The sequence below is a fragment of the Bubalus kerabau genome, chromosome 6 (genome assembly GCF_029407905.1).
Source record: "Bubalus kerabau isolate K-KA32 ecotype Philippines breed swamp buffalo chromosome 6, PCC_UOA_SB_1v2, whole genome shotgun sequence".
NCBI lineage: Eukaryota > Metazoa > Chordata > Mammalia > Artiodactyla > Bovidae > Bubalus > Bubalus kerabau.
The window spans coordinates 120,995,990-121,017,207 of record NC_073629.1 but is presented as its reverse complement, the minus strand read 5'-3'; the positions used below and the strand labels follow the sequence as shown (position 1 = coordinate 121,017,207).

At 51.1% G+C, this 21,218-nt stretch overlaps 1 protein-coding gene across 2 annotated transcripts in view; it reads right to left on the bottom strand.

The window, feature by feature from the left end:
* FARP2 (FERM, ARH/RhoGEF and pleckstrin domain protein 2) overlaps nt 1–21,218 on the bottom strand; it is a 99,002-nt gene that overhangs the window by 45,758 nt on the left and 32,026 nt on the right. For both annotated transcript variants that reach the window (XM_055586646.1, XM_055586645.1), the window contains exons 3-7: nt 8,819–8,923; nt 6,427–6,469; nt 5,206–5,284; nt 2,946–3,043; nt 166–280 (exon numbers count right to left, since the gene is read on the bottom strand). In XM_055586646.1, the coding sequence (XP_055442621.1) occupies nt 166–280; nt 2,946–3,043; nt 5,206–5,284; nt 6,427–6,469; nt 8,819–8,923 (440 nt within the window). The remainder of the gene's footprint in view (nt 1–165; nt 281–2,945; nt 3,044–5,205; nt 5,285–6,426; nt 6,470–8,818; nt 8,924–21,218) is intronic.

Here is a 21,218-nt window from a genome sequence, read left to right as displayed (position 1 = left end):
CTCACCTCACCCCAGGGCCGCATCTCAGGGAGCCAGACGACAGGGCTGTGGCACAGGTGACCCCACCCTGGACCCCCGACCCGGCGTGGCCACCACAGGACCTGGTCTGCCCCAGGGAGGGGCAGGGGTGAGCGTCTCGCCCGAGCCTGACGATGCCCAACTCACGCGAGCTCGCGGTGAAACGCCAGGATCCTGTGCAGGGCACGCTCCTGCCGTGGCACATACTCGTGGGTGTGCAAGTGTTCCCTGTCCAGCGCCTCATCGTAGTCCCCGACTTCCGCTGAGGTGAGAGAGGAACAGTAGGCAATCTTAGTGCTTATGTAAAAATACAAGCATGTAAATGCATGAACTAAAAGCAAAAAAATTCTAATTCTGTAGTACGAGAATATACCCCTCAAATAAAATTCTGTACTAGATTTTCCCAAATATCTTATGCTATTAGAGGCAAACACACAAGTGAAGGGAATTCCTCCTGAGTCCTGAACAGGAAAGATGCTGGTGAGCAACTCGGGCGGCAAATCCCGAGCTGTGGTTGGCTACATTTTCATCCACGCTTTCTCTGTCAGCTATCTCAGGACCACTGCACCCAGGATAAGGTCCTGTGTTTTGTTTCAGGCTAATGCATTTTAAATTGTTTTTTCCTTCAGTACTTCTCAAATTCTCAAAAAACAATGACAGTCTCTAGTTTCATGTATTTTAAGGCTATACTCATTTAAAAAACAGCAGTTAAAGCCCAGCACTTTTAAGCAATACACTCTGGAGACATTTCACCCTCACAGAAGGCCCGCAGGCACAGGGTCACACCTTGGCACAAGTGTGTACACAACAGGACCTGCTCCCCGACCCCACACCCACCGCCCAGATCAGGACCACCTGCTGCTGCGTCCTAGCTGCTGCATGGGTGTCTTGGCAGCTGCCTGACATGTCTCTGCAGCCAAGGACCAGGGAGAACCCTACAGCACATCTAGCCGTGTGCGTTTTCACCGGCCTCCAGTCTCTGCAGCACAGGCCCGAGGTGGACACGTCACTGAGGGACACATGAGCTGCACGCACAGCCCTCAAGCAAGAGGCACCGCCAAATGGCGGTGTGCACTGACGAGCCAGCTTCCATCTGACATGACCCGGACAGACAAAAACTGAAAGACTCCTGAGAGCCCCTTGGACTGCAAGGAGATCCAACCAGTCAATCCTAAAGGTAATCAGTCCTTAATACTCATTGGAAGGACTGATGCTGAAGCTGTTCTCCAATACTTTAGCCATCCGGTGAGAAGAGCAAACTCATTGGAAAAGACCCCGATGCTGAGAAAGACTGAAGGCAGGAGAAGAAGGGGATGACAGGGGATCAGACGGCTGGATGGCATCACCGACTTAATGGACATCAGTTTGAGCAAACTCTGGGAGATAGTGAAGGATAGGGAAGCCTGGTGTGCTGCAGTCCATGGGGTCACAAAGAGGCAGACACAACTTAACAACTGAACAATAAAGATGCTTCAACACTTGTGTTGCCAACTGTGGACAAGACCCACCTGGCAGGACGGCAAACCTCTGGGAACACTTGCTGTTTGGAGATGGTGTGTCAGGGAGGGACCAAGGAAAGCACATACCCTATGGTCCTAACATGCTGGAGCCTCTCTCTGCCCTGCTTCCTGCATCCACACTCCAGAGCGTCCACTCTACACAGAAGACACGGTCCAGCTCCCACACTCCAGAGCATCCGTTCTACACAGAAGACATGGTCCAGCTCCCACACTCCAGAGCATCCGTTCTACACAGAAGACGTGGTCCAGCACCCACACTCCAGAGCGTCCATTCTACACAGAAGACGTGGTCCAGCGCCCACACTCCAGAGTGTCCACTCTACACAGAAGACACGGTCCAGCTCCCACACTCCAGAGCATCCGTTCTACACAGAAGACGTGGTCCAGCACCCACACTCCAGAGCGTCCATTCTACACAGAAGACACGGTCCAGCGCCCACACTCCAGAGTGTCCACTCTACACAGAAGACACGGTCCAGCTCCCACACTCCAGAGCATCCGTTCTACACAGAAGACGTGGTCCAGCTCCCACACTCCAGAGCATCCGTTCTACACAGAAGACGTGGTCCAGCACCCACACTCCAGAGCGTCCACTCTACACAGAAGACGTGGTCCAGCGCCCTCACTCCAGAGCGTCCACTCTACACAGAAGACGTGGTCCAGCGCCCTCACTCCAGAGCGTCCACTCTACACAGAAGACGTGGTCCAGAGCCCACACTCCAGAGCATCCGTTCTACACAGAAGACGTGGTCCAGCACCCACACTCCAGAGCATCTGTTCTACACAAAAGACGTGGTCCAGCGCCCACACTCCAGAGCGTCCACTCTACACAGAAGACGTGGTCCAGCGCCCTCACTCCAGAGCGTCCACTCTACACAGAAGACGTGGTCCAGCGCCCTCACTCCAGAGCGTCCACTCTACACAGAAGACGTGGTCCAGTGCCCACACTCCAGAGCGTCCACTCTACACAGAAGACGTGGTCCAGAGCCCACACTCCAGAGCATCCGTTCTACACAGAGGACATGGTCCAGCCCAGGAGCCTTCTGGGTCTCCTCCTTCCTGTCCTGCACCGGGGCAGCACACACCTGCTTCCCACAGCCTCCCCTTGCGCTCCTCCCAGCTCAAGTCTGAAGTCACATAATGCTTCATGCTCTGAAGCATCACCCGCTGAGATACTGGAGGGTCTCCTCTGTCCTTCAGGGACTGATGCCTACCTTGCATGGGGGCTGTGATGTCACCCCAGAGTTGGGGTACAGCCTGGAGCCCAAACTGGAGGTCTGAGGCCAAGGGAGACCGTTGGGGTCTCGCATGGCCCGTCTCCCTCCCAGGCAGGAAGCTAATTTTAGCCCCTCAGAAAAACCTGGGCACAGCGGTTCCCGTGAGTGTGGGTCGCGTGGGGACACTCACCCTGCAGGAGGTGGGATGCCAGGAGGGCAGCTGTGGTGTCCGTGCAGGTCAGACGTTCCTCCAGAAGGTCTCTCTTAAGCTGCAGGGCAAACAGGTATCTAGGAGGAGACAGAAGCACACAAATCAGGCCCAAGGCTCCTGGGACACACGCTCCCCATATTGCAGGAAGACACACAGCCCTGCCGCACTGAGCAGACGGTGCCAGGCGGCCTGGCCCCACAGAGCTCGGCATCCACATGGCGGCCGGCACACCACACGCTGGGCACCAGACCGCCCGGAGCCGCGCTTTCCAGGGGGCAGCTCACAAACTCGCACTCCTCGTGTCACACAGACAGAACCGCACGCACGGTTTTGTGGGAAGTAGCAGAAAGAGCCAACAAGGACAGAGCGTCAAGTGTGGCTGTGAGTCTCAAAGAGACGGATAATAAATACCTGGTCTTGGCTAGAAGCTGAGACACAGGCATGCTGAATTAAGGGGTGAGAGTGTAGCAGGGGGTGGGTTGACACGACTTACACATTCGCTCACTCCAGCAGTGAGCAGCCCCGCGCACACGGGTGCTCCAGGCGCTGGAGACACCAGGGGAGCAGCACTGCCGCCCCGTCCTTCTTGGGGCTCCCACACCAATGTCAGCACCAGCGCCTACTGGGCTCTCACCGGAAATGTGTGTCCCCCTCCTCAAGCAATCCCACCCCGTGAACTTCTCTATAGAAATGTTTCCAGAGCTCACGAAGATGTGCGCAGAAGGACACTTAGCTGCAGCTCTGCAGCAGAGAACAGCTAGACACAACCTAGACTTGCCCCGACATGAGGCTGGTTCACCAAAGCCAGAGGCAGCAACGCACACTGACATGAAGGACGCCCAGGGCAGGCAGCGGGCCCGCAGGGAAGAGAAGGAGACCCACCCGCGGCTCTGCGTGTGCAGTCTGACTCTGCTTTCTAAGACACTCATTTAAGGCCCCAGTCTGCTGGCGCGGGGACTCCACCTGGAGGACACGCGCCCGTGGCAGTCCTTCAGGGACTAGGGTGGCACGCAGTGAAGAGGCGTGCCGACTTTTTACTCCAGGTAACTTTATTTTAAAGCTTTTTTTCTTTTACCACAGATATGTCGTTTTTAAATAAATTAAACAAAGACCTTCTGCATAAACTCGGCTTGGCCCCCGGACAGAATTAGGCTGACACTCCCTGTTGCTCAGTTGTCAAGGCATATATATTTAAAAGTGGTTCCTGAAAAGGGACTTCATGGTAAATGTCAGGCATTTAATGCACCGTTAAGATAAGCTCACTCATATTTTCTGCTGTCCCTGGGGTCGGCCTCCCTCCTGTGCAGACCTGAGGCTGGAGCCACGTAGTCTGAGCTTCCCTGCAGCCCAGCCTGTGGCTCTGTGACAGTGGAACAGTCGGCAGAGACCCAGGCAGCAGGTCCAAGACCCAGAGGATCCGGGTACAAATCCACATTGGATCAGGGAGCTACTCTGTTACTACTGCATCGTCACTGTGGTCTTCTCTTCACTTGTATCCAACTCTGGGTTTTCACTTGATTTTTAGATTTTTTGCTTTATTCCTCATGATAAAGTCAGTACATAAAAGACAAGGGAAAAAACCACTTCCATAATCTTAATACCCAGGTGAAACAACTGCAAACACTTTCAATCATTTCTGCAAAGAAGCAATTGTGAATTTAAAAAAGCAGCAAAAAGAGATCCCCTAAAGAGTTTCTGCTCCGTATACTCCTAAAGACTTTCACACTTGGTCCTTCTCCCAGTTAAAGTCATTTTGTTGATAAAATAGTAAAGGAATGGGCAAAACTCTTACAAACTTCGTGCAAGCATGCTAAGTCGCTTCAGTCATGTCTGACTCTGTGAGACCCTATGGACTGCAGCCCACCAAGCTCCTCTGTCCATGGGATTCTCCAGGCAAGAATACTGGAGTGCGTTGCCATGCCCTTCTCCAAACTTTGTGCACACACACAAATCTAGGCTCATCTGGAGAATATCTGTTCAGCAGTACCCTAACACCCCACTTTTAATTCTCAAATTTGTACCACAAACTTTCTTCTAAATCCTATTTGCATTTGGGTCTGTGAGGAGTTAACTCCAACCATGCTTCTTTTAGCTGTGACACCCTGGTCCCAGCTTGGACACGGACACTGGGCTGGCTCTCTGTGTGAAGGACCCTGACCAGGCGCCCAGGGGACGCGCAGGTGCTGCAGAGGGTGAGCGGGACCCGCTCGCGGCGGCTCCTGTCAGGCAGGCTCTTTACCGTGTATATTCTTCTTGCAACTGACCCGGATCCGGTGGGAAGAACTTCACCGCCAGGCGAAGCACTGCGTTCTTTGGTCCTATAGAAAGAAAGATTTACAGTCCACAAACAAGTCACTCTCTGTATTTGCTATCTCTCTGCATGTTCTGGCAGAACTGAACTGGTGCTTTCAAATGGACTGCTGGAGCAAGTCTTTTCAAGTAAGAGGATATTAAGACGCTTCCGGTGCATGGAGTTGTTAGTCCTAAGTACCGGTCACACATAGCAAAGAAAAAAAATGAAAACTTTTGTATTAAGCAGAGGTTACTGAAAGTTTGAAACCCTAAAAAAAAGACTGCACATTAAAATCTTAAAATATATTCTTTTTATTTTAGGAGTAAAACAGCGATAAAAACTTACAGTGTTTATACTAATAGTAGTAGCGATAATTTGAGAAGCCTGCGAGCCCCCAGGCAGCCCAGTGGCTACGATTCTGGGCTTTCACTGCCAGGCCGTGAGTTCAACCCCTGGTCAGGGAAAAGAGATCCCATGAGCAGAGTGGCAAAGCCAAAAAGCAAAAATAAATAAAAAATTAAAAGGCCATTATTCTTTAAATCCTTATATACTTTAGCGAAAAAAAGTGTTATCATTCAATATATGAAATGAGGACAACCTGATTACTATAAAGGAAAAGCATAAGATATTAGCTCATCTGAGTATTTAAGCTTTACTGAAGTTTTATAATAACCCAGTCATGTAACTTTCACCAACAGAAAAGAGGAACTGCTTTGCTAAAATGCTATGGCAATTGAAATGGTCTTGGCTTCTAAGTGAACAGAAGTTCCTTCCGTAATCCTCTCCCCCTCAATTTAGTTCTAAAAATGTTACAGGTGAGTTCAAATGACTGGAGATGTCACCCTGAATGTCCTTTCATAATTAGAAGCTGCACACTTACTTTGCATACTGGCCAAAACTGGAAGCAATATTGACCAGCATATCCTATTTCTCCCACAGGTGAGGCAGGTAACCAAGAACTATCTGAGCTAACTGGTGGCCCGCCCTCCACGCCTCACGCTTGACGCTAACCGGCAGAGCGGCCTCCAGGCGCAGCTGCTGCGGGAGGCGCTTCACTGCCCCCCCGCCCCGAGGTGACGACGAGGATCGTCTGCACCTTGAATCCGAACAGTCAAGGAAAAGCATCTTAGGTGAACAGAACTTTAAAGAGTTAAAAAAATGACTTACTTCGTACTTGTCTAATGATGGGTTTCATAGGTTCAAGCCAGATCTAAAGAGAATTTAAGAAAAGATATCAAATCATTAACTTACTTCTCTATTTAATCAGTATATTACAAAACACAAAAATATTTATATTTAAGACAAACATTTAAATGAGGAACATCCCCCCCATGTCGAATCTTGATACAACAGATGCCAAGTCCCACAGGGAGGGCTGCGTGTCCCACCGGCCATGGGGCGCACTGCCACAGGGCCGAGGGGACCCAGAGCTCTGCGTGTGCGTGTGCACGGAGCGGTGTGTGCGTGAGTGTGTATGGCATGTGCTGTGTGTATGTGCATGATGTGAGTGTGATGTGTGTGTGTGGTGTGAGTGTGGTATGTGTGCATGGCGTGTGGTGTGTGTGGGTGTGATGTGTGTGGTGTGAGTGTGGTATGTGTGCATGGCGTGTGGTGTGTGTGTGTCTGTGTGGTGTGTGTGTGTGATGTGTGGTGTGAGTGTGGTGTGTGTGCAATGTGGTATGTGTGTGTGATATCTGTGTGGTGTGTGTGTTTGTATGGCGTGTGGTGTGTGTGTATCTATGTGTGGTGTGTGGTGTGAGTATGGTGTGTGTGGTGTGTGTGTGGTGTGTGTATGTGTGGTGTGAGTGTGGAGTGTGTGTGATGTCTGTGTGGTGTGTGTGGTGTGTGTGTGTGATGTGTGGTGTGAGTGTGGTATGTGTGCATGGCATGTGCTGTGTGTGTGTGTGATGTGTGTATGTGTGAGTGTGGTGTGAGTGTGGTGTGTGTGTGAGTGTGGTGTGTGTGTGTGTGTGGTGTGTGTGTGTGATGTGTGGTGTGAGTGTGGTATGTGTGCATGGCGTGTGGTGTGTGTGGGTGTGATGTGTGTGGTGTGTGGTGTCTGTGTGATGTCTGTGTGGTGTCCGTGTGTGTGTGGTGTGAGTGTGGTATGTGTGTATGTGTGTGGTGTGTGTGTGATGTCTATGTGGTGTGTGTCTGATGTGTGGTGTGAGTGTGGTATGTGTGCATGGCATGTGGCGTGTGTGGTGTGATGTGTGTGGTGTGAGTGTGTGTGTGGTGTGTGGTGTGAGTGTGGTATGTGTGTATGTGTGTGGTGTGTGTGTGATGTCTATGTGGTGTGTGTGTGATGTGTGGTGTGAGTGTGGTATGTGTGCATGGCGTGTGGCGTGTGTGGTGTGAGTGTGTGTGTGATGTGAGTGTGTGCATGATGTGTGGTGTGAGTGTGGTATGTGTGTATATGTGTGGTGTGTGTGTGATGTCTGTGTGGTGTGTGTGTGTGTGTGATGTGAGTGTGTGCATGATGTGTGGTGTGAGTGTGGTATGTGTGTATGTGTGTGGTGTGTGTGATGTCTATGTGGTGTGTGTGTGTGGTGTGAGTGTGTGTGTGATGTGTGGTGTGAGTGTGGTATGTGTGCATGGCGTGTGGCGTGTGTGGTGTGGTGTGAGTGTGTGTGTGGTGTGTGGTGTGAGTGTGGTATGTGTGTATGTGTGTGGTGTGTGTGTGATGTCTGTGTGGTGTGTGTGTGTGTGATGTGAGTGTGTGCGTGATGTGTGGTGTGAGTGTGGTATGTGTGTATGTGTGTGGTGTGTGTGATGTCTATGTGGTGTGTGTGTGTGGTGTGAGTGTGTGCGTGATGTGTGGTGTGAGTGTGGTATGTGTGCATGGCGTGTGGCGTGTGTGGTGTGATGTGGTGTGTGTGTATGTAGGGGGTATCTGCTAAGTCCAAACACATGTCAGGCACCCGCTGCCTCTGTAAACAGCAAGCTGGCGAGAGGACTACTGTGCGGTGGGGTGGCCATGGCTCCATGATGCCGATGTGCTTCTGAGCTAACAGGTCATTTGGTTTCCTATAAACACTAAAGCTCCACACTTTGACGGTTCATCTATTAAGTAAAATGAGCATAACCAGTTGAGTAAAGCAGTTTGCTCAAATCCACCCTCGAAATGACTAATTGGAAAAGACCCTGATGCTGGGAAAGACTAAAGGCAGGAGGGGAGGGGACGACAGAGGATGAGATGGTTGGATGGCATCGCCGACTGAATGGACATGAGTTTGAGCAAGCGCTGGGAGATGGTGAGGGACAGGGAGGCCTGGCGTGCTGCAGTCCATGGGGTCGCAAAGAGTCAGACACGACTGAGCGACTGAACAGCTCTTGAAACGAGTATCACAGAAGATGCGTGCCACTTGCTTTGGTAACTTGTGCAGAAGGGGTTCCCTTGTGGGTGTACAGAGGACATTTTAACGGCGCAGTCTGAGGGTCACAGCGTGCCCTGCCCGCACCGTGCCAGCAGGTCCCGGGGCACTAGCCCAGGAGCACCACCGTCTGCATCCCGCAGCTCATCCAGAGCCTCTTTTCAAAAACACACCGTGACACATACCCAACAGGACTGTGCGTTCTGGAACTCCAGGCCGAAGTAGTCACATTCTATCAGATTCAAGCGCTTCCACACCTGCGTCAGCAACACCTGGCCATCGCACTTAGGCTGTGATGAGATAGAGAAAACAGGAGGAGGATTAACCACAGGACCCTCAACAACACAGGTTTACCCCACAGGCAAAACTTTGTTACACTAAATTCTTGCTTCCCTCTCCCTTCTGTTGAGGTTCACAAACTGCTGCAGGGCTAACAAACGACACGGGCTCTGCCTTCCCAGAAACTGACGCCCGGTGCAGCTGAAAGGCCTCCGTTTGGATTCTGAGTGTGCTTAGTTACAGTCTTTCATAACTTTAAGGTTAGAGGAACCATTTTTAGCCTCAGTAAACACTTCATCAAAGGATCCTGACATTTACTAAAAATGAGTCTGGAGTCCACGTCTGTAGGGGACCCCAGCGGCAACGCAGTGTCTGGCCGCCCCTCACACGGCCAGAGAGCAGCCCCCACTCTGCTCACAAAGATGAGCTCCAGTGGACCAAAGGCTGGAGGAACACAGAGGAGGCTGTGTCTGTGGCCTCCAGGCGAGGAGAGTCCCATAAGCAGAGCACAGAGGAGAGACAGATTCGATGAAACAAAAATAAAACATTTTCTGAAAAGACAGACGCTGAGCAAAGTTACAATCCTGAACCACGCTGAAAAACTCGTGTCTCACGCTGCTCTGATGACCTGTGTGAAAAAACACACATGGCTTCAGGCACACAAAGGAACTCAAGCCCTCTGGTGATAAAGAAACGAAAACAGCAAGGGATCCCTTTGCAACCATCAAACAGGTTATGATGATGCTGGCAGCAAGTGGCGTGGCTGCGGGGAGACCACAGCACTGCCTGGATGACATGAAAACACCTCATACACACCTTTGCCCCAGCAACTCCACACTTAGCTTCCTTCGGCAGGTCACCCAGAACAGCTGCAGAGCTAACAGGCAAGGACGGACGGGCAAAGAACTGAAAGAGAGCACTGATGGACGCATCCATAATAAGTTACACATCCCTCGAAAGAACACGGAACTCTGTATGCACCATCATGGAACAGAGTCAAGACAACAGTTCAGTCAAGAAAGGGAGTTTCCATCTCTATACACTGTGACTCCCTGTCATAAAACACGCTACTAACACACGACAGAGACAACAAATGCTACCAACACACCAAAGAGACAGCGCACCCTATGAACACACCAGAGAGACAGCGCACCCCACCAACGCACCACAGAGAGAGCTCACCCCACCAACGTACCACAGAGAGAGCTCACCCCACCAACGCACCACAGAGAGAGCTCACCCCACCAACGCACCACAGAGAGAGCTCACCCCACCAACGCACCACAGAGAGAGCTCACCCCACCAACGCACCACAGAGAGAGCTCACCCCACGAACACACCACAGAAAGAGCTCACCGCACAAACACACCACAGAGAGATCGCACCCTATGAACGCGCCACAGAGAGAGCGCACCCTATGAACACACCACAGAGAGAGCTCACCCTATGAACGCACCACAGGGAGAGCGCACCCCACGAACACACCACAGGGAGAGCGCACCCCACGAACACACCACAGGGAGAGCGCACCCCACGAACACACCACAGGGAGAGCGCACCCTATGAACACACCACAGGGAGAGCGCACCCCACGAACACACCACAGGGAGAGCGCACCCCACGAACACACCACAGAGAGATCGCACCCCATGAACACACCACAGGGAGAGCGCACCCCACGAACACACCACAGGGAGAGCGCACCCACCAATGCGCATCAGGACAAGTCGTGAAGGCTGTGTGCTGCGTCTTCACGGCGCTGAGCAGAAGTGGGGGATCGGGTACGCCTGCCAGGCTCACCTCAATTATTAACTAGTCCTCGATGTTCAGGTCTAATTTCCCATCAGCAGGCATGTCATTTGTGTAGTTAAGATATAACACATATAAGTGGGCTGAGAGGGACACATCCACGTTTAACAACCAGATTTTTTCCCTGTGTTCTCGGGTGGTGCTGAGGCTTATAAAATGAGAACTGCTATTTGAAGGAATAAAAACCTGTCCTTCATCCTAGCAGGGATGCTCACGGAGAACCACGGAACAAGTACTTTGTCAGGACAGAAAGGTGAACTCAACATGATCTTCCTGAAGATACAGTTCACAGAGAACACAGACGCAGGCCTTCCGGGCCAAGGTCCTGCGACGTCAGCCCTACGAGCTTCACGGCTCAACATCGACTAGAAAGGCTGCACAAGAAATGGGACTCGCGTAGCAGATGAGGCAATCACCGTACAGATATCAGCAGCCTTTTCAGGACAGAGGCGAAGAGACAACCGCGTTTGCAAGAGCGATGAAAAAGCCAAAACATCTTGGAATAAACTTCCAATAAAAGAAAGCCTTATGGAGAAAAGCTTAAAAACATTTTTAGGGGACGGAATCGGGGCAGAGGTGGACAGCGTCCACCTTCCTGGAGAGATGCCTGCAGGGACGTCGGTTCTCCTTCTGCAGCCCCAGACTCCTGGCAGCCCTAAGAAAAGGACCAAGAGGGTTCTTCAAGGAAAGGATTGGCTCATTCCACAGCTGATATATTACTTTTTTTTTACAATGCAAGAATGGTCAAGAAAGTTCTGAAAAAGACAAGAGAGGAAGAGGCTTAGCAGATAGTCAAATCGTTGAGAAACCATAGTAATGAAAACATCTGGTGCACATCCACACAGATGAAGCTGGGGAACAGAGCAACAGGTGAAGAAATAAACCCAAATATGTGAAACAGGCGAATGTCTGGTAACAGTGACATTTCAGGTCAACGAGTGGGAGGAAACAAACGATCCAATAAATGTTATTGGGTATCCATCTGGAGCAAGCTAGGTGTATCCTTATGTCACATACTAATTCCAAGATGAATAAGATATCTAAACACATAAGCACCTACCCACGGAAGGCCTGCGGGGAGATGGATCTGTTTGGCACTCCGCGTGGGAGAAGACCACCGCAGCAGCCCACAGCCGTCACAGGGGGGCCGAGAGGCTGCACACTAACATAGAAACACCTGCACACAAGGAAATGCTGTGAAGTCAGAAGACTTCTTCAAAGACAGACAAGAAACTTTCAGAGCTCACATCACAAAGGGCTGCTGCTGCTGCTGCTGCTAAGTCACTTCAGTCGTGTCCGACTCTGTGTGACCCCATAGACGGCAGCCCACCAGGCTCCCCCGTCCCTGGGACTCTCCAGGCAAGAACACTGGAGTGGGTTGCCGTTTCCTTCTCCAGTGCATGAAAGTGAAAAGTGAAAGTGAAGTTGCTCAGTCGTGTCTGACTCTTCGCGACCCCATGGACTGCAGCCTAGCAGGCTCTTCCATCCATGGGATTTTCCAGGCTAGAGTACTGGAGTAGGTTGCCATTGCCTTCTCCGTGGAGGGGACTAAGATCCCGCAAGGCACATGGAGCGGCTGCAAAATAAGTATTTCACAGGTGCTGAACTATGCATGCAGAACATTGTTCGTCACCACAGTGCTTCTCATAGCAGACGATTAATGCACCCCAAAACTGCAGCACGGGCCAGGCTGCTAAACCGCTCTCTGCACGGAAGTGAGAGGACCAAGGTAAACTGTGAGGAGACACAGCCAGCTGTAGAACGGCGCATGCGCGCCACTGCGAGGAGACATAGCCACAGAAATGTGTAAACATGTGCGGACTGCAGGGGAACGCGACTGTCCTCCGGAGGGGCACAGGGAGCTGAGAATGACCAGTGTTCTGCAGAACTGCACCACGTGACACAAAAGACACTTAAACCACAGAAGAACGGCTGGATAAACGGACCAGCTGAAAACCAGACTTCCGTACATCAGAGGACACTGGCAACGCATGAAAACAGCAAGTAATAAACTAGAAGATGTTTGCAACACAGAAGTCCAACAAAGGTCCACAAATCATAAGGGAAAGGCAGACAGTCCACCTAAAGAGAAGTGGGCAAGACATGTGAATAGGCACTTTCAAAGAACATATTTAATGGCCAACGCACAGTAAGAAGGGGGCTTCCCAGGTGGCTCAGTGGTAAAGAACCTGCCTGCCAATGCAGGAGATGCGGGTGCGATCCCTGGGTCAGGAAGACCTCCTGGAGGAGGGCATGGCAACCCACTCCAGTATTCTTGCCTGGAGAATCCCATGGACAGAGGAGCTTGGTGGGCTACAGTCCATGGGGTTGCAAGGCGTCGGACACGACTGAGCACTAAACAACGCCAACGAAGAGAAGAGCTGCACTGCGTGACCCCAGGGTAGCCCACGCTACACCAGAGCCCCCAGGACCCTGAAAGCAAGAGGCCCGGCGGCGCCGGGACCGGCAAGGATGCACGGACGCACGGGTGAGGATGCGAGGCTGCGGGTCTCTTGGGGAAAGTGACTGCCAGGCTCCACTGAAGCCCCACACACGCCTGTGACTGCACGGTCAGCCCTGGGCACACACGCCACAGAACCGTCTGTCAGTGCAAACAGAAGACGTGAGCACAGATGTCCACAGCAGCTTTATTTACAGCAAAAATGGAGACATCAGACAGGGTGGATAAATATGTGGTTTTGTTGACACAATGAAATATGACCCAGTGATGAAACGACAGGAAACCGCTGCTTCGTGCCGCTGACTACTGAACACGCCAGTGCCCACGCTGTACGATCACACTTGCCGCAAACTGAGGATCTGCAAAACCGCTTTATGGTCTGAAGACCAAAGCAGTGGCTCTGCAGTGGCTGTAAGGGCACAACGGGGCCTCTGGCGGGCTCCCCGGGGAGGGGGCCACGTGCACACGTGTCGGGCCACCAGGCTGCACTCCGAGGGCCGTGTGCCCAACTGTGGAGGTGACCCCTCAGTACAAAGGTCGCCACAGGGGCAGCAGGCGTCAACATCCCCAGGAGCCCAGGGGAAGCGGCCTTTCACCGTTTACACCGACGCGTCTACACACGCGTGGAGAGCCACTCCTGCCTCACGGCATCCGGACGCACGGCGCCCGAGGCACCCGGCTCCACTGCTGGGCACAAGCTGGAACGACTTCCAGCCCTGGGCCCTAATACCTTTCCCTAAACCTCGCCCTTGGAGAAGGCAGTGGCACCCCATTCCAGTACTCTTGCCTGGAAAATCCCACGGGCAGAGGAGCCTGGTGGGCTGCAGTTCATGGGGTTGCTAAGAGTCGGACATGACTGAGCGACTTCACTTTCCCTTTTCACTTTCATGCACTGGAGAAGGAAATGGCAACCCACTCCAGTGCTCTTGCCTGGAGAATCCCAGGGACGGGGGAGCCTGGTGGGCTGCCCTCTATGGGGTCGCACAGAGTCGGACACGACTGAAGTGACTTAGTAGCAGCAGCAGCAGCAAACCTCGCCCTGATCAATCTCCTCCAGTCAAGGGCCCTTTCAAAAAGGTGACCCAGAACATAGCACACCCGAGAAGCCCAGGTCCAGCGTGGTGCTCCACCTAGAACAGACAGCCCGGAGGCTGTGGCCTGAGCACACACGGGGCTCTGGGGGCAGGACGACGCCCAGGCACACGCCGGTCCCCTGCAGTCTGCAACCACCAATGCACCAACGGCTCGACATGAGGGACAGAGGTTCCTTAGACCACAGGCTCGCAGAGCGCGGAAACTGCACCCTGAATCGTGCTCAGTAAGTAACAACTCACCACACACGCAGACTTTCAACACAACAGGCTCTCTTTGGGGACAAATCCTGGGTGGTTCCTGACACTTAATTTATAAAAGCATCGCCAGGGGGTTCTCTGTGCAGACTTATTTACATGACAGGCACTCAGATGTCTGTAAATGAATAAATCACATAATAAATGGGAAAACAGCTTCAGTTCAGTTCAGTTGCTCAGTCGTGTCTGACTGCAGCACCACGGACCGCAGCACGCCAGTCCTCCCTGTCCATCACCAACTCCCGGAGTTTACCCAAACTCATGTCCATTGACTCGGTGATGCCATCCAACCATCTCATCCTCTGTCACCCCTTTTCCTCCTCCTTCAATCTTTCCCAACATCAGGGTCTTTTCCAATGAGTCAACTCTTCACATCAGGTGGCCAAAATATTGAAGTTTCAGCTTCAACATCGGTCCTACCAATGAATACCAAGGAGTGATTTCCTTTTGGATGAACTGGTTGGATCTTCTTGCAGTCCAAGGAACTCTCAAGAGTATTCTTCAACACCACACTTCAAAATCATCAATTCTTCTTTGCTCAGTTTTCTTTATAGTCCAACTCTCACATCCATACATGACCATTGGAAAAACCACAGCCTTGACTAGATGGACCTTTCTTGACAAAGTAATATCTCTGCTTTTTAATATGCTGTCCAGGTTGGTCATAACTTTCCTTCCAAGGAGTAAGCATCTTTCAATTTCATAGCTGCAGTCACCATCTTCAGTGATTTTGGAGCCCCCCCCACCTCCCCGCAAAAAAAATCAGCCACTGTTTCCACTGTTTCCCCATCTATTTGCCATGAAGTGATGGGACTTGATGGCATGATCTTAGTTTTCTGAATGTTGAGCTTTAAGCCAACTTTTTCACTCTCACCTTTCACTTTCATCAAGACGCTCTTTAGTTCTTCTTCACTTTCTGCCATAAGGGTGGTGTCATCTGCATACCTGTTATTGGTATTTCTCCCAACAATCTTGATTCCAGCTTGTGCTTCCTCCAGCCCAGCGTTTCTCATGATGTACTCTGCATATAAGTTAAATAAGCAGGGTGAGAATATACAGCCTTGACGTATTCCTTTTCCTATTTGGAACCAGTCTGTTGTTCCATGTCCAGTTCTAACTGTTGCTTCCTGGCCTGCATACTCAAACTCATGTCAATTGAGTCGGTGATGCCATCCAACCATCTCAGACTCCGTCGTCCCCTTCTCCTCCTGCCTTCAATCTTTCCCAGCATCAGGGTCTTTTCCAATGAGTCAGTTCTTCGCATCAGGTGGCCAAAGTATTGGAGCTTCAGCTTCAGTATCAGTCCCTCCAATGAATATTCAGGACTGATTTCCTTTAGGATTGACTGGTTTCATCTCCTTGCAGTCCAAGGGACTCTCAAGAGTCTTCTCCAACACCACAGTTCAAAAGCATCAATTCTTCGGCGCTCAGCTTTCTTCACAGTCCAACTCTCACATCCATACATGATCACTGGAAAAACCATAGCTTTGACTAGATGGACCTTTGTTGGCAAAGTAGTATCTCTGCTTTTTAATATGCTATCTAGGTTGGTCATAGCTTTCCTTCCAAGGAGTAAGCGTCTTTTATGGCTGCAATCACCATCTGCAGTGATTCTGGAGCCCAGAAAAATAAAGTCGCTCACTGTTTACACTGTTTCCCCATCTATTTCCTATGAACTGATGGGACCAGATGCCATGATCTTAGTTTTCTGAATGTTGAGCTTTAAGCCAACTTTTTTACTCTCTTCTTTCACTTTCATCAAGAGGCTTTTTAGTTCCTCTTCACTTTCTGCCAAAAGAGTGCTGTCATCTGCGTATCTGAGGTTATTGATATTTCTCCCAGCAATATTGATTCCAGCTGGTGCTTCTTCCAGCCTGGCATTTCACATGATGTACTCTGTATAGAAGTTAAATAAGAAGGGTGATAATATACAGCCTTGATGTACTCCTTTTCCTATTTGGAACCAGTCTGTTGTTCCTTGTCCAGTTCTAACTGTTGCTTCTTGACCTGCATACAGATTTCTAGGAGGCAGGTAAAGTAAGGTGGTCTGGTATTCCCATCTCTTTCAGAATTTTCCACAGTTTATTGTGATCTACACAGTCAAAGGCTTTGGCGTAATAAATAAAGCAGAAGTAGATGTTTTTCTCGAATTCTCTTGCTTTTTCAACAATCCAGTGGATGTTGGCAATTTGATCTCTGGTTCCTCTGCCTTTTCTAAATCTAGCTTGACTCATCTGGAAGTTCATAGTTTACGTACTTGAAGCCTGGCCTGGAGAATTTTGAGCGTTACTTTGTTAGCATGTGAGATGAGTGCAATTGTGCAGTAGTTTGAATATTCTTTGGCATTGCCTTTTTTTGGGATTGGAATGAAAACCAACCTTTTCCAGTCCTGTGGCCACTGTTGAGTTTTCCAAATTTGCTGGCATATTGAGTGCAGCACTTCCACAGCATCGTCTTTTAGGATGTGAAATAGCTCAACAGGAATTCCATCACCTCCACTAGCTTTGTTCCTAATGATGCTTCCTAAGGCCCACTTGACTTCATATTCCAGAATGTCTGGCTCTAGGTGAGTGATCATACCATCGTGGTTATCTGGGTCATTAAGATCTTTTTTGTATTGTTCTGTGTATTCTTGCCACCTCTTCTTAATATCTTCTGCTTCTGTTAGGGCCATACCATTTCTGTCCTTTATCGAGCCCATCTTTGCATGAAATGTTCTCTTGGTATCTCTAATTTTCTTGAAGAGATCTCTAGTCTTTCCCATTCTGTTGTTTTCTTCTATTTCTTTGCATTGATTGCTGAGGAAGGCTTTCTTATCTCTTCTTGCTATTCTTTGGAACTCTGTATTCAAATATGTATATCTTTCCTTTTCTCCTTTGCTTTTCACTTCTCTTCTTTTCTCAGCTATTTGTAAGACCTCCTCAGACAGCCATTTTGCCTTTTTGCATTTCTTTTTCTTGAGGATGGTCTTGATCACGGCCTCCTGTACAATGTTATGAACCTCTGTCCATAGTTCTTCAGGCACTCTGTCTATCAGATCTAATCCCCTGAATCTATTTGTCACTTCGAGTGTACAATCATAAGGGATTTGGTTTATGTCATACCTGAATGGTCTAGTGGTTTTCCCTACTTTCTTTAAGTCTGAATTTGGCAATAAGGAGCTCAATGAGACAAGCTCTGAGCCACAGTCAGCGCCTGGTCTTGTTTTTGCTGACTGCATAGAGCTTCTCCATCTTCAGCTGCAAAGAATATAATCAATCTGATTTCAGTACTGACTATCTGGTAATGTCCATATGTAGAGTCATCTCATGTTGTTGGAAGAGGGTATTTGCTATGACCAGTATGTTCTCTTGGCAAAACTCTGTTAGCCTTTGCCCTGCTTCATTCTGTAGTCCAAGGCCAAATTTGCCCATTACTCCAGGTATCTCTTGACTTCCTACTTTTGCATTCCAGTCCCCTATGATGAAAAGGACATCTTTTTTGGGTGTTAGTTCTAGAAGGTCTTATAGGTCTTCATAGAACCATTCAACTTCAGCTTCTTCAGCTTTACTGCTTGGGGCATACACTTGGATTACTGTGAAACTGAATGGCTTGCCTTGGAAACGAACAGAGATCATTCTGTCATTTTGAGATTGTACTCAAGTACTGCATTTCAGACTCTTTTGTTGACTATGAGGGCTACTCCATTTCTTCTAAGGGATTCTTGCCCACAAGATATAATGGTCATCTGAATTAAATTCACCCATTCCAGTCCATTTTAGTTCACTGACTCCTAAAATGTTGTTTACTCTTGGCATCTTCTGTTTGACCACTTCTAATTAACCTTGATTCATGGACCCAACATTCCAGGTTCCTATGCAATATTGCTCTTTATAGCACTGGACTGTACTTCCGTCACCAGTCACATCCACAACTGGGTGTTGTTTTCACTTTGGCTCTGTCTCTTTATTCTTTCTGGAGTTATTTCTCCACTCTTCTCCAGTAGCATATTGGGCACCTACTAACCTGGGAAGTTCATCTTTCAGTGTCCTATCTTTTTGCCTTTTCATACTGTTCAGGGGGATCAGGAAGCTTCCATAAGCCTCTTATCCTTATCCGTCAGAGGGCAGACAGAATGAAAAACACAATCACAGAAAAGTAATCAAACTGATCACATGGACCACAGCTTTGTCTAACTCAATGGAACTATTAGCCAAGGCCTGTAGGCCCACCCGAGACGGACAAGTCATGGTGGAGAGTTCTGGCAAAATGTGATCCACTGGAGAAGGGAATGGCCAACCACTTCCATATTCTTGCCTTGAGAACCTTCAGTTTTAACCATAAATATTCACATCCAATCCAATGTCATTTGTTAAAAGATGGAGCGATCCGCCACTAACAAGAGGACAAGAAACGTGTGAGGGGCCACGCAGGCCGCACACAGATCGGGAAAGGGAGGCAGGAGGCAGACTCCCGGCGTCCAGGCCGCTCCCGGATGCCCAAGGGCCCTCCATCCTGGCATCGACGGTCAAGACAATGAAAGGAAAAATAACTGGTGTGCTGCCGGACCAGCTCCGAAAGAGCAGCCAGCCCACGACGCAGCAGTGCCCTCTCACGGCTGCCACACTCAGGGTTCACCTTCTGTTCCTAAAAATGCAGACACTGACTATCAGTCGGACTGCGGTCCCCAGGGTCTGTGCCCACAGGGGCGGTCAGAGCGAACAGGGCTGTCTGACCACGTGGAGGCGCCCTGAGAACCTGCGCCCCAACAGACACCACAGAGACTGACTTCACAGCCTGAACCAGGACTGGGATGCGAACGCCAAGCTGGAGAGACACGGCGCTAACAACATAATATAGAAAATACCGGTTACTAGTGTGTGGTGCAGTTTCCGTTTTTCCAATTGGTCTCCACAGCAGAGCTCGTCTGCAAGCTTAGACATAAGCATATTGTTAAAAATTTACATCAGCAAAAGTACCATTAAAGATTCTGTCTGGATGGAAACGGGCTACAGAAGTTTCACTAACAAAGTACTTCTTTATTCTTTGTCTGCGCAGTGTGGGAAAATGCTTCTAGAAAACGCTTGACTCCGTCCTTGCGCTTGTTTGTCCCTTGTGCCCTTTGCAGCTCGTTTGTCGAATGACAGGAGCTCCATCTCTGCTCCTGTTACCAAACCCACGTCTCCACGGTGAGCCCCAGGACGCATGGTTTTTCCGTCTAATAATTAGATCAGTCCCAGACTTCTGCTTGTGAATCACAGGGCGCAGCCACAGTGACTTTGTGACCCAGAGGCAACTGGAGCCCCTCGCACTGCAGACCCTCTGAAAGACCAGCAGCGCTTCTGCCAGGCGCTGTGTCCTTGCTCGGAAGCACGTTCGAGCCGGAGGGCCTCCAGGTTCCTCGGGCGCCTGTGAGCAGGGCCCCTGCCCCCTGCGCTGACGGTTGCAGGCCTGGAGCCCCGCTGGAGCGCAAGGACAGGGCAGCTCCGCCTGCTCCTCAGGGAGGGAGTGTGTCTCTGAGGCCGGGAACGCGTGTCCTCGGAGACCGCTGGTGCCCCGGCTCCTCCTCCGGCAGCTCCTCCAGCCACTCAGAGAGAGGGCCTCAGACCCCAGCCCCGAAACTGCTACCGTCCGTCAGTTCTGTCCCGGCTTCGCTCCCAGCCCGCCCCCCGCAGCCGCCGCCTGCGCTGTGACCCGGGTGGACCTGCAGGCCCTGCCCTCTGACCCGCCGGGGGCCCCACGGGAAGAGCCAGCCAGCCCGCAGCTGGGGCCAAGTGTGCGGGGCGGGGCGGGGCGGGGCCGCCGTCTGCCCTGGGCTCTGCCGTGCGCCCTCCCCCTTCCCAGTTAGTCTCTGGTGCCAGTGAATCATCTCACGTCTCCCAGTTCAAACAGCGGACGGCGCCCGGACAGCACAGCCTAGAGCGGAGCGATTAAACTGGGGGAAGCCAGATCCACAGCAAGCGCCTAAGTCCAAGTGCAGGCGTCAGCACGATGCTGCTGGCCCAGGCGAGGCTTAATTTAACCTGGCCCGCTCAGACGTGTGCTCCGCGGGTCCCTACTCCGGCCCAGCCACCTCCCAGCAGCTCCAGGACCAGGGGTGGGGCTGAGTGTCCTGACCGGTCCCTGAGGGCGGGGGGCTGCGGTGGGGGCAGGGAAGAGCGAGAGGGGAGCCCCTCTCCCCGCAGGAGGCGGGAAGGCCCGTCCCGCTCCCCCAGCAGCGCAGAGGCTCAGCACACAGTGGGGGGCGGTGAACGAGGCCCGTGCTTCCCCACGTCTTCACACGGTTATATCACTGGCGGCAGCCAAGGAAGCAACCTGCTGTCTCTCTGATGGGTTTCAGTCGCGGGGCGATCCACCCGCGATGTTTTTATTCCTTGTCTTTAACTCGGCAGCAGGGAAAATAAGACGGAGTGTGTACTTAGCTCAGCCGTGGATCTCCCTGCGCAGCGAGCCCCTTGGGTGCTCCTCCTCTTTCTTCCGCATCCACGGGAGGTCCAGCTGGTGTGCCTGTCCTGACGTGAGTGCATTTGGGGAGGCGGCCTGCTCCCCTGTTCACCCCGACAGCCCCGCAGAGCAGAGGCCTGCTTGCAATACCCAACTGCGGGCTTTAAAAACGTCACTGGAACCTTACGCACGGACAACCAGGAATGAGCAGATGCTTAACGCCAAACTCCTGAAACAGGTGTGGACTGAGGAAGCAGGGAGACG